The sequence below is a fragment of the Mustela nigripes genome, chromosome 1 (genome assembly GCF_022355385.1).
Source record: "Mustela nigripes isolate SB6536 chromosome 1, MUSNIG.SB6536, whole genome shotgun sequence".
In the NCBI taxonomy this organism is placed as follows: domain Eukaryota; kingdom Metazoa; phylum Chordata; class Mammalia; order Carnivora; family Mustelidae; genus Mustela; species Mustela nigripes.
In genome coordinates, this window is record NC_081557.1 from 183,017,562 (window position 1) to 183,030,466 (window position 12,905).

A 12,905-nucleotide genomic window follows, 5' to 3' on the forward strand; every position below is an offset into this window, starting at 1 on the left:
ACCTATTAAACATGTTCTGTGTGACATACACAATTTCCAGTGCTTTATGTGTATCAGCTCATTTCATTCTCAGAACAGTTTACTTAAAATAGTTGTTATCTGCATTTATGAAATAGGAAACTGAGAAGCTGAGTTTATGTAACTTATCATGTGACTGGTGAGTAGCTGAATTGGAATTTGAACCCAAGTGTTATTATAGGTCAGGGCTTCATTCTCTTAACCACTCTGCTGTGCTACATGTTAAGAAATCAGGAATCATGGCACCCCAGTGTTTATAACATTATCAACAATAACCAAATTATAAAGGGTCCAAATGTCCATTGACTGATAAGTGGGTAAAGAGGTGTGGTATATATACCTGGTGGAATATTACTCAGCCATAAAAAAGAATGACATTGTCATTTGCCATGAAGTGGATAGAGCTAGAGTGTATTATGCTAAGTGAAATAAGTCAGAGAAAGACAAATACCATATGATTTCACTCATATGTGGAATTTAAGAAAACAGATGAACATTGGGGGGAAAATGTGAGATGCAAACCATAAAATAAACTTAACTATTGAGAACTGAGAGTTGCTAGAAAGGAGGTGAATAGGGATTGGCTAAGTGGGTGGTAGGTATTAAGGTTAAGGACACTTGCTGAGCAAAATAAGTCAATCAGAAGAAGGCATTTATCATATAATCTCCCTGATATGAGGAATTTGAGAGGCAGAGTGAGGCGGGGGGATTGGGGAGTAGGGAAGGAAAAAAATGGAACAAAATGGGATCGGGAGGGAGGCAAACCATAAGAGACTCTTAATCTCAGAAAACAAACTGAGGGTTCCGGGGAGGTGGGGGTATGGAGAGGGTGGTTGGGTTATGGACATTGGGGAGGGTATCTGCTCTGGTAAGTGCTGTGAAGTGTGTAAGTCTGATGATTCACAGACCTGTACCCCTGGGGCAAATGATACATTATATGTTAATAAAAAAAAAGGGCACATGTGTTGAGTACCAGGTGTTACATGAAGTGATAAATCACTAAAGTCTCCTGAAACTAATATTATACTGAATGTTAACTAACTGGAATTTAAATACAAATTTTTTAAAAAATGTAAATAAAAACAGAAATAAAATTCTGTAATAATCAAATCTAAAAAAAAAAAAAAAAATTCAGGCATCATGATGAACAAGATTAGGGCACCGACCTATAAGGAGAAAAGTGAAGCCAAATGAGAACATATTAATTCAGAATTCTTCAAAGCCAGTTGATAATCCAAGACAATCCTATTTTAAAAATTAAGTAGGGGCGCCTGGGTGGTATAGGCAGTTTAGGCTCAGGTTGTAATCTCAGGTTCGTGAGATCCAGCCCTGCATTGGGCTCCATGCTCAGCACAGAGTCTCCTTGAGTCTCTCTCCCTCTGCTCCTCCCACTGCACTCTTCCCCCTGTCTCTCTGTCTCTAAGCTAAATCTTTTAAAAAAAAAAAATTAATAAAATGCAGAACATATTCCACCTGAGCTTATTGTCAGTGAGATGATTTTGGTTTTATTTATATATTTTTTAAAGATTTTTATTTATTTGAGAGAGATAGAGCATGAGTGGAGGGGGGAGAGAAACTCAAGAGGACTCTGTGCTGAGCATGGAGCCCAACATAGGGCTCAATCTCACAACTTTGAGGTCATGACTTGAGCTGAAGGCAAATGCTTAACCAACTGAGCCACCAGGCATTCCTCAGTGAGATGATTTTTAATTTTTTTTTTTTTTTACTGAGTTACATGTGAAATACCCATGGATACCCATAGAGATAATCTTTTTACTATTTTGTGAAAACTATGCTATTTATTCCCTTACTTTTTTTTTAACTTTCTAATCAGAATTTAGTTAAAGAAAAAAAAAGAATAGCAGAATTTAGTTTTAGTCAATGTTAAATCTTATCCGAGTTACTTAACTGACTTGATTATAAAATATGCCTTTTGAAATTTATTTTCTTTTGAATTTATTCTCAAGATTATTATTAACAGGTTTGGCTGTAAATAGGAACCTAACATATTCATGTACCTGTTTTATTACTTTGGATTATTATAAATTATTTTTTAGGGAGAAGATGTTGATCTTCATTTATTTCTACCAGATTGCCACCCCAGTAAATATTCATTATTTATGTTGGTAAAGAATTGCCACCCAAATAAAATGACTCATGATACTGGTATTCCTGCTGAGTGTCAAAGTGGTCAGAAAACAGTTAAACCAAAATGGCGGAATATTACACAAGAAAAGTGAGTATATAAAATTAATGATTTAAGTATTTGTGTTTATATGTGGATTTAAGTATTTGTGTTTATATGTGGATTCTTCTGATTTTTTAAAAAAATAAAGTTGATTATTTGTAAGTGATCTTTGTACACAGTTAAATGAATTAAATAACTGACCAGAATTTTATTTTTTGTTCTTCAAAGAGCTGGTTGGGTTGAATGCTGGACTGTCCCAAGTGTCATGCTTACAATTGATTATACATGGCATCCAATTTATCCACAAAAGGCAGATGAGCAACTAAAACAATCATGTAAGTGTTTTTTATATGATTTGTACTTTGAAACATCTGGTTTATGATTGATAGCCATTAAAAGTATAAAACTTTTTTTTATTTGGAAATTTATCTATTCATTTGTTGTAATTTTAAACATTTAAAAATCTTTTAAGAATTTTTGGCATAATTAAAACTAACTTTCATTGAGTATTTACTGTGTATCAAATACTTGACCAGGCTGTTTACTGGTTTACATTATGTCATTTAATCCTTACAACTCTGTGAGATAAATGTTGTTATTGTAGGTTTGAACAAATGTGTTCAGAGAAAGTAAATAATTTTTTCAAGTTCTGCCAAGCTAGAAACAGAAGAGCTAGAATATCAAATAAAGTGTATGTGAATATAAATATATTTAAAGCATTTGGCTTCATGAAATGTTAGTTTTTTTAATGCATTTTCACAACTATCATATCATACCAGTTTCCCTGAGGCTTTTGTACCTTATTATCAGGGTCCAAAATGAAAGAGTCAAGTGATATTTTCTTTGTATTTTTCTAGTGAGTTAAATGTACAAATAGTTTTCATAATTTTTCTTATGAGCTTGATTATGTCACACTGCATTTGAATAGCGGTTTATGTGAAAACAACTTTGTACTTTAATGCCCAAGTATAGATAAAGCCCTGACTGTGACCTGAATTTATATTACAGGGATTTGAGAATGTTAATAGGAAATTTTCTTTGTTTCTATACCATCTGATTTGTGTATTTCTACACATATTTCAATGAAATCTGTTTTATTTCACATTCTTAACTTTAGTCTGGCAGGTCATTTTCATTATATACTATAGATACTCTATTGTAGTTGATTTCCTGAAAAATTACAAAACAGAATTTCTTAGAGAATGATTCCTTAAAGGACTTTTGAGAAATTCCCCACCACAATTTTTTTTCCTTAATTTTTTTCAGTATCAGAAATGGAAGAAACAATGCTATCTGTATTAAGGCCATCCCAGAAAACATCAGACAGAGTTGTTTCTTCTCCTTCTACGTCTTCACGCCCACCTATTGATCCCTCAGAACTTCCACCTGATAAACTTCATGTAGAAATGGAACTTTCCCCAGATTCTCAAATAACTCTTTATGGACCACTATTAAATGCCTTCTTATGTATAAAGGTATGATTTTTAAAAGATCTTACACATTCTCAAACATAGGCAAAATGGATACTATCTAATTAAAATTGAGACCGTCTGAAGTAGCCAGTTTTGGTGGTTTAAAGTTGTCGAAGATAATCTTGACTAGACTTCCGGTGCTAGAGTTTATTATAAACTTATTTATTAAAAATAGTGTACTTCTCAGTTGAGTTTTTATTTTGTATTTTTAGCATTTAATATATTCTAGGAATTGTGCTAGTTGCTGGAGATAGAGATGATACAGCATCTGTTCTCAAGGAAGTAAGTTAGAGGATATAGTAGGATAGACATATATAAGGACAGATTTTAACACATTGTAATGTAACACAGCAAAAGAAGTACAAGAGAACTTTGTCATCTGAGAGTAATAAAATAAAACCAAGAAGAGCTGACTTTTTAAGTAAATTCAGTAAAAACAGAAAACTTTATTTCATGAAAAGTAATAAACAAAGATTTGTTTGCAGCACTATCTTCACTTATCACTGATAGCTTTCCCTGTGATTTGAGCAGTTATCTAATATCACTTTTAGCAACTTCATGAAATTTTGCATTTTTCCAGGATTTTGCTAAATCACTTTGCTTTAGATTTTCATCATACTGTTGGATGCTTTACTGCATCTGATGAACAAAGTGAGACTAATTGTCCAAACATTAACAGTCATGAGCAGTAGAGTTATTTGTGGGATAGGTTTTTGCATGAGTCTGATTTTTCAGTGTTTACTTGTTTGCTTCTTTTTGTGATTTCACAACTGTGGAGGTTTGGTTATGGAATGCTTAGGTAACAGGCAATCCTGTAATGTACACTGACAGGTGTAATTAATTCCAGAAACGGTTTAGGATGATCAGGGTTAATTGGGGAAAGAGAGTCAAGGTTTGTTAACAAAGGTTCTCTGGAAGTGCTAGCTGAACAGGTTTTTATATTTAAATTTTTATATTTGAGTTACTGTTTTATATAAACTACTGTAAAGCATCAGATGATATAATTTAAGATAAAACTTGCAAGGGACAATGTACTTAATATTTGTGGAAATCTAAAGTTTTGTTTTGGTTTTAGGAGAGATCCCTGAAGGAGTGATTCTTCAGATATTCAAAGGGGAGAAATACACAAATATACATACACACCTATGCATTTTTTTTCTTGTGACCATTGTTTGACCCAAAGTATCCTTCAAATATTTCTCCCAATATTTTTTTTTTTAAGATTTTATTTATTTATTTGACAGAGAGAAATCACAAGCAGGCAGAGAGGCAGGCAGAGAGAGAGAGGAAAGCAGGCTCCCTGCTGAGCAGAGAGCCCGATGCGGGACTCGATCCTAGGACCCTGAGATCATGACCTGAGCTGAAGGCAGCGGCTTAACCCACTGAGCCACCCAGGCGCCCCTTCTCCCAATATTTTATTTTCTTGGGATTGCTTGTGAATATTAAGGATTTAAAGTGTAATTTTCAAGTTATAATTTCCCTGAAGAGACTGAACTGTATTTTAATTTAAATGTAAGTAATGATTTAGTTAGCAAATGAGGATGGATATATTGATATAATACCAGTTTTGAATACTACTTAAGAGGTATTATCACTGTTTTTTTTGCATCACTCTATGTATACTGAGCCTCAGTTTTTTCTTTTAAAAATTCCATAATACATACTTGTCAAAATTAAAAGGATGATAACAAAGTATAAAGAGAAAGGAGTAAATGCCTTTTTAAGATTTCTTTACAAATTCTTCATAAATGTAACCTCTCTTGTTAGTTGGTTTTAATGCAGTCTCTTCCATGCATTAAGATTTTATAACAACTATTTAGTAGTGTAGTAGTGTCAGAGGTTTGTTGTACTAAAGTTTTTTTTTTTTGTTTGTTTGTTTTTTGTCGTACTAAAGTTTATATTAGTATTTGCATCCATCAAATTAACATGGAACTTGTATGAAGTAGCTATTAAAACAAATTAAAAATTTTAAAGGTTTGAAATATTTTTAAAAATACGTATTTCCCAACTTTTGTAGCAACATGGACAAGACTGGAAGAGATCATGCTGAGTGAAATAAGTCAAGCAGAGAGAGTCAGTTATCATATGGTTTCACTTAACTTGCGGAGCATAACAAATATCATGGAGGACATGGGGAGTTAGAGAGAAGGGAGTTGGGGGAAATTGGAAGGGGAGGTGAATCATGAGAGACTATGGACTCTGAAAAACAATCTTTGAGGGGTTTGAAGTGGCAGGGCCCGGTGGGAGTTTGGGGGAACCAGGTGGTGGGTATTATAGAGGGCACGGATTGCATGGAGCACTGGGTGTGGTGCAAAAATAATGAATACTGTTATGCTGAAAATAAAAAATAAATAAATAAATAAATATGTATTTAAAACATGACAAATAAAATTTTTTCTAGGCCAATGAGCTCCATGCTTGCTTTTATTAGGAATATAAGTAGCTCTTTTCTTTTTTTTATCTTCTTTTTTGCTTTCTGCCTACCAGAAAGTTTAGTGTCATGCTAAATGAGATGTATTCTATTTTAATACATAACTTACGTTCTACTTAGTGTTAGAATGTATGTATATATAAAAGAAAACAGAGAATGTGAAAATTCATGTAACTGAGATTGTATTTTCCTTAATTACTATAATTAAACATCAAGAAATTCTGAATAGACTAGAAAAAAATCATATTTGTTTGACTGTTTATGAAAAATTGATTTCCAGAATCCACGAAAGAAACTAGGGTTACCATTATTATTACCAGGAAATTTGAGAAGAATATATACAAACATGCATTAAAATTTGTGAGAATATTTTATGGAACTGTTTACATCTTCTGAATTGACTTCTCTTAGTCTTACTACGTTTTTTCTTAATGGAAGAAGGAAAATCTGAATCTAAATAGTGATAGCATGTCAGTGGTAGTCAGTACTAACTTTGGATGAAGGGTTGGTATATGTGGCATATATGTTTTTCTTATTAGAAAAAAATTAATATTGAAAACAGACTACCTGTAGGTTGTTTTTTCTCCCCCTCTCCGGCTTCTCTGAATTTATTAGCTCCCTTCTTTTAACTATAGTGGTAATTCTTTTTCCTCTTCTTTGAGAAATGGGTATTATTGCATAAATAGGCTAGGGGAAAAAACGGTAGTGTCCTGTTATTTGAAGTAGTTACTTGACACTCATGATAAAATACCTCTAGGAAAATAAAATTTCATAGAGCTTTTAAGTTGATTGGAAATACAGCTTGCTTTATCATGTTTAAATTCATTCATGCTACAAACGACAAAAGAACACATCTTTTCAGTTATATAAGTTATTGCCTTTTTTCTGGGATTGTTTGGAATTTGTTTTAGAGATAGTTCAGTTTTGCATACTACCTACCATAAAATGGAAATGGAACTTTTATTTATACTTGTAATAATTTATTAATCTTAATATACCATAATAGTTTGCCATAATATATTATTACTTACTTTATACTTTGGTCAACCTTTTGGTAATTTTTTTAGTGAATCCTCAAGAAGTTAACCTTTGCAGATGGAGTTCACATACTAAAAAAACAAAATTAAACTAAAACACACAAAACTTAAACCACACAGTCAATGTCAAACATTTAACATGAGGCTCATGTTTTAAGGGATTTATAATTTAAAAGTACATTTTGTTTATAATTTTCAATATGTACTAATATGATAACTCATAAAGGACTCCTAGAGTTTTGTAACTCTTTAAAAACAGTCATTGACACATTTAATAAAAATTAGCAAATGTTCTCTACTATTTTGGGGATTCAATATTCCCTAAAGAATTTGCTATGAGTTTTTTCTGTTTCAGATAATTAAATGTAGATTGTTTTGGTGGTGAAATTGAACATTAGGCCCAAGAGAACATTTTTCTTTTGACTTTAATAATCTACAGGAATCTTTTCTGTTTTTAAGTTTAAAAATTGCAAGAGACTTAAGAGACTTCTAAGAAATCTTTTAAAAATAAGAAATCACTTAAAAATCTTTTAAAAATTAGAGTAGGATTATTAACAATTGACTTAAATGAATATAACTCATTTTTATTGATTTGTTGGTAATTCTTAGTATGTCAAAAGCTAATAAACATGAACATTGTACACTGATTCCATTTATCAGTTGTATGGAGGAAGGGTGTAGAGGTGGTTGGGTCTGGAGGCTATTTGTAGATAAACATCACTGAAGGAAATATTTTACTTTTCTCCTTTCTCTGACATCCATGCCCATTGCAAACTATTGAACCTGTCTTCAGGACCAGAATGGCATGTGTATTTTGAAAAGGCTTCTCAAGTGATCTGAGGACTGCTGCTTTGAGTACTTCTAGATCTTTAGTGTTGATTGAAATCCATTAGAAATTTATTTTTAGCTTTAGAAATGTAATGTTTGAATTTAGGATAAAAACTAATGTTTATTTACATTTATATTTGTGCTTGAATTTGTCCATGCTTCAGAGTTATATAATAAAGGCAATTATCAAGATGTCAAGTGGGTTCTAAGTAGGACCTGTGTTACTAGAGCCAGATAACAATAGAGAATGCATTAGTTTTGTGAGTCCATAAATGTGGGATTTTATTACCAGCCCCACCACTAATTAATCAAATGACTGCAAGCCCTTCAACATCATTTCCTATGAAAAGATATTTAATTGGCCAGATTGACTGACTAAAATTCTAGCTAGAAAATAAATGTGTCAATAAATAAAATGCAGAATTTATCAAAATACTGACTTGATTTCTAATATTGAACAAATATGATTAACTGTGTTAGGAATATTTTAACAGCTTTTGATTACTACTAACAGATCAAATAGATAAAATTTAAATTCAGAATAATGGGAAGAAAAAAGAATTTCATTTAAAATAAGTCCAAGAAAGACAAATACCATTTGATTTCACTCATATGTGGAATTTAAGAAACAAATGAGCATGGGGGGAGAAAAAGAGAGAGGCAAACCAAGAAACAGACTCTTCACTGTAGAGAACAACCTGATGGTTGCCCGAGGGAGTGGGTATGGGGATGGGTGAAATAAAGGATGGGGATTAAGGAGGACAGTTGTGATGCGCACCGAGTATTTGACATAAGTGATGAATCACTAAATCCTACTCAATGAAACTAATATTACACTGTGTAAGCTAAGTGGAATTTAAATAAAAACCTTAAAAAAAGAAAAAAATAACAAAAAAGAAAAAAAGAATTTAAATAAAAACCTTAAAAAAAGAAAAAATAACAAATAAATTTAAATTCTGACACAGAAGGAACCAGAATATTAATAGTTAAAATACTTTGCATAAGAAGCCAGGATGGATTATGTGAAAGGGTGTTTTGGTAACTATTGATAACATATGTATTTTTCATCAGTAACCAAAATTGGAGATTCTTATTTAAGATGTTAAAAACACTTCTGATAAATATTTCACCCAGAATATATGGATTGTAATAGTTTGCTAATTGGATTTAGTCAAATTAATTTTTAGTGAATTGATCTTCCCTTAAAGGATGTCTCTAGGTACTATTGCCTTAGAACTCTGAGAAAGATTGAAAACTGTTGAACATTTCATATTTTCAGAGTTTTCTTCTAGGACCTAAATTGCAAGTTTTTGCTATAATTGGAAGTGGTGTTGTCATGAAACTTTACTATAAACTTATGTAATTTTTTATTTTTGTTTTTTGGGTTTTTTTGTTTTTTGCTACAGAATGTTTATTTGCTAAGTAGCCAAGTAAGTATATGCCTTAAGTATATACATATCTTTTTTTTGTTGTTGGTTTTTCATTTCAAGGAAGCAGACCATATACTTTTAACTAAATAAAATAGTTGAAGGAAATGCTTGGTTTACAAAATTCAGACTCTAAGTTGAAAAGTTATTGTTACATACCTCTTTAATAGAAGTTTGTTCTTAATATTTATAGGAAAATTATTTTGGGGAAGATGACATGTATATGGATTTTGAAGAGGTTATTTCAAGTCCTGTTCTGTCACTGTCAACATCATCCAGCTCTGGGTGGACTGCTGTTGGGATGGAAAATGACAAAAAGGAAAATGAAAGTTCAGCCAAGTCAATTCATCCGCTTACCTTACGTCCTTGGGATATTACTGTACTGGTTAATTTGTACAAAGTTCATGGACGTCTTCCTGTTGTAAGTGTTTATGTATCAGAATAGTCTGGAGTATATTACGAAATTCACTCAACTTAAACTGTAAGTGTATGTACACACATGCACACACTAATAAAAAAATAAGATTTGAAAACTTGAAAATTTATCCTTTTACCATAATAAAGCTAGTTTATTATTTTCTTCATAATGTGATTACTTGATCATTGTTAATTCTCTGCTTTTCTTCTTTCACTTCAGTTCCTTCTTTCTGTTCTTTGGAACTTTAGAGCATTTTGTCTCAATGTTGAGTTGTTGGGTTTATAGTTAGCCTGATGGATACTTTAGGATTTACATTTTCTTATCCTTTATCCAACTCTAAACCTTTTGGGGCCATTATGGTGAGCCTGCTACAAAATCAAGATTCAGCTTCACCCTGCTGGTTGAACTGTTTTCAGTGGTTCAGACCTAGCACAGAATCCTGGTTCAGTCTTAGGTTGACCAGTGGATTGTTGTGGGCAGACTTGGAATGAGATTACATTGCCAGAGAACCTGGGTTGGAGTGAGACCAGATACGGAGGAAGAGGCCCTAGAGCCTTGTGCTGCCTACTAGCTCCATACCATGCACCTAGGATTGAAAAGCAGAGGAGTCACCTTTGGTGCGTAGTGAACCTAATCTTTCTGGGTTACAGAATAGTTAATTTTGTCAGTGAGCACTGTTTCCCCTTTTTAAGAAGCAAAATCTCTTAACTATATAAAGGTAATTTTTATTTTCTTGTACTTCCTTGGTCTTATTTTTTCTGTATCTTGATTATGGTATTTTGTTCGATTTTAGCATGGAACCACTGATGGCCCTGAGTGCCCTACAGCATTCTTGGAAAGACTGTGTTTTGAAATGAAAAAAGGGTTTCGGGAGACCATGCTGCAACTTGTCCTGTCACCCCTAAATGTGTTTGTCAGTGATAACTATCAGGTAAGATGAAAGTGAGTTACAGTAGAGATGTAGAGATGTATTATTGCTTATGGGGTTGAAACAGTGTGTTTAGTTTCTGTGCATGGTATATATAGCTCTTTAAATTAAAGCTTGTAATTTAACAAGTAAGAAGTTTTGAATATATGTGAGTTTTTCAAGAATCTCAGTTTTCTCTTTCTTTTTTCTGCTGTTCCCTATTTATGTGATCCTGTATAATTATATTCTATATATATTGTTTTTAGAAATGGAAAAGCACAGTTTTTAATTTTTTCATATATTTATGGATGTGAAAGTGTATAAAATTTTGGTGGAGTCTGTTGAAAATTACAACCTCAATATTCATATTAACCAGTACTATAAATCTTCAAAACATCCATATCCACATGGATTATTCTTTTTACCTAATATACTTCCAAGACACTTCATTAATCCCCTCAAGATATCCCCAGGGCTCTTTTGGAAGGGAACCAATGATATTCAGCAAATGGGAATAATTTACATTCTTCAGTAGATTATCACTTTATTATTATATTTTAATGCCAAATGGCTTCACTTTTCATTTAACACTACTTTTAGGGCTCTTTTCTACTTTTAGTCAAGTTATAAGTTTTAGAAAAGTAAATGGATTTTAATATAAGGCAAAGTACAATTATGAATGGGAGGATGAATCTGATACCCCCAAATCATCAACAGATGATAAGGATTCTGTATAGTAACTGATCATTTTATATAAAATAACCTAACCCCCCACTTGTAACTCTTTTTTATAACTGACTATATTTTTCTACAAAGAATTTAATTTTTTCATATGTGCATATATTGACACACCTGACCTCCTAATAGCTGAAACTTAACACCTAATATATGCTTATTTTTGCCACAGAATCTGTTTCCTTCATCAGACTTTTGAAATTGTAGGCATACCTCATTTTATTGTATGTTGCTTTATTGCGCTTGCAGATACTACATTTTTTTACAAACTGAAGGTTTGTGGCAGCTCTACATCAAGCAAGTGTATCAAAGCCATTTTTCCAACAGCACTTGTACACTTCATGTCTCTATCACATTTTGGTAATTCTCACAGTATTTCAAACTTTTTCATTATTATATTTGTTATAGTGATTTGTGTTCACTTATCTTTGATGTTACTATTGTAATTGTTTGGGGGTGCCCATATAAGATGGCAAACTTAAATGATAAATGTTGCATGTATTCTGACTGCTTCACCAACCTGCTGTTCCCCTGTCTCTCACCCTCTTTTTGGGCCTCCCTGTTCTCTAAAACAAAAAGGTATTGAAACTGGACCAACTCATGACCCTGCAGTGGCCTCCAGGTGTTCAAGTGAAAGGCAGAATTGCATGTTTCTCACTTGAAATCAGAGGGTAGAAATTATTAAGCTTAGTGAGGAAGGCATGTCAAAACCCAAGCCAAGCTGAAAACTAGGCCCCTTTCACCAAATAGCCAACTTGTGAATGTGAAGGAAAAATTCTTCAAGGAAATCAGAAGTGCTAGCAATAAACATACCAATGATGAGAAAGCAAAATAGCCTATTGCTAACACAGAGAAGGTTACGGTGGTCTGGATAGAAGATCAAATCAGCCACAGCATTCCCTTAAGCTAAAACCTAATTGAGAGCAAGGCCCTCATGCACTTCAATTCTGTGAAGGCTGGGAGAGGTAAGGAAGCTGCAGAAGAAAAGTTTAAAGCTAGTAGAAATTGGTGCATAGGTTTGAAGAAAGAAGCCATCTCCATAACACCAAAGTGCAAAGTAAAGCAGCAAGTGCTGTAGAAGCTGCAGCAAGTTATCTAGGAGATCTAGCCAAGTTAATTCATGGAGGTGGCTATACTAAACAACAGATTTTCAAAGTAGATGAGATAGCCGTCTAGTTGAAGACGCCATCTAGGACTTTCATAGCTAGAGAGAAGTCAGTGCCTGGTTTCAAAACTTCAAAAGACAGGATGACATTGTACTTACAGGCTAATATAGCTGGTGACTTTAAGTTGAAGCCAACCATTGAAAATTCTAGGGCCCTAAAGAATTATGCTAAAACTGCTCTGCCTGTGCTCTCAATGGAGCAACAAAGCCTGGATGACAGTCTCTTTATAACATTGTTTACTGAATATATTAAGCTCACTTTTGAGACCTAGTGCTCAG

The 12,905-nt window shown here is 33.0% G+C and overlaps 1 protein-coding gene across 4 annotated transcripts in view; it reads left to right on the plus strand.

Moving 5' to 3' along the window:
- BLTP1 (bridge-like lipid transfer protein family member 1) overlaps window positions 1–12,905 on the plus strand; it is a 222,595-nt gene that overhangs the window by 59,453 nt on the left and 150,237 nt on the right. For all 4 annotated transcript variants that reach the window (XM_059378048.1, XM_059378062.1, XM_059378072.1 and 1 more), the window contains exons 19-23: window positions 2,076–2,254; window positions 2,435–2,541; window positions 3,473–3,681; window positions 9,595–9,822; window positions 10,613–10,750. In XM_059378048.1, the coding sequence (XP_059234031.1) occupies window positions 2,076–2,254; window positions 2,435–2,541; window positions 3,473–3,681; window positions 9,595–9,822; window positions 10,613–10,750 (861 nt within the window). The remainder of the gene's footprint in view (window positions 1–2,075; window positions 2,255–2,434; window positions 2,542–3,472; window positions 3,682–9,594; window positions 9,823–10,612; window positions 10,751–12,905) is intronic.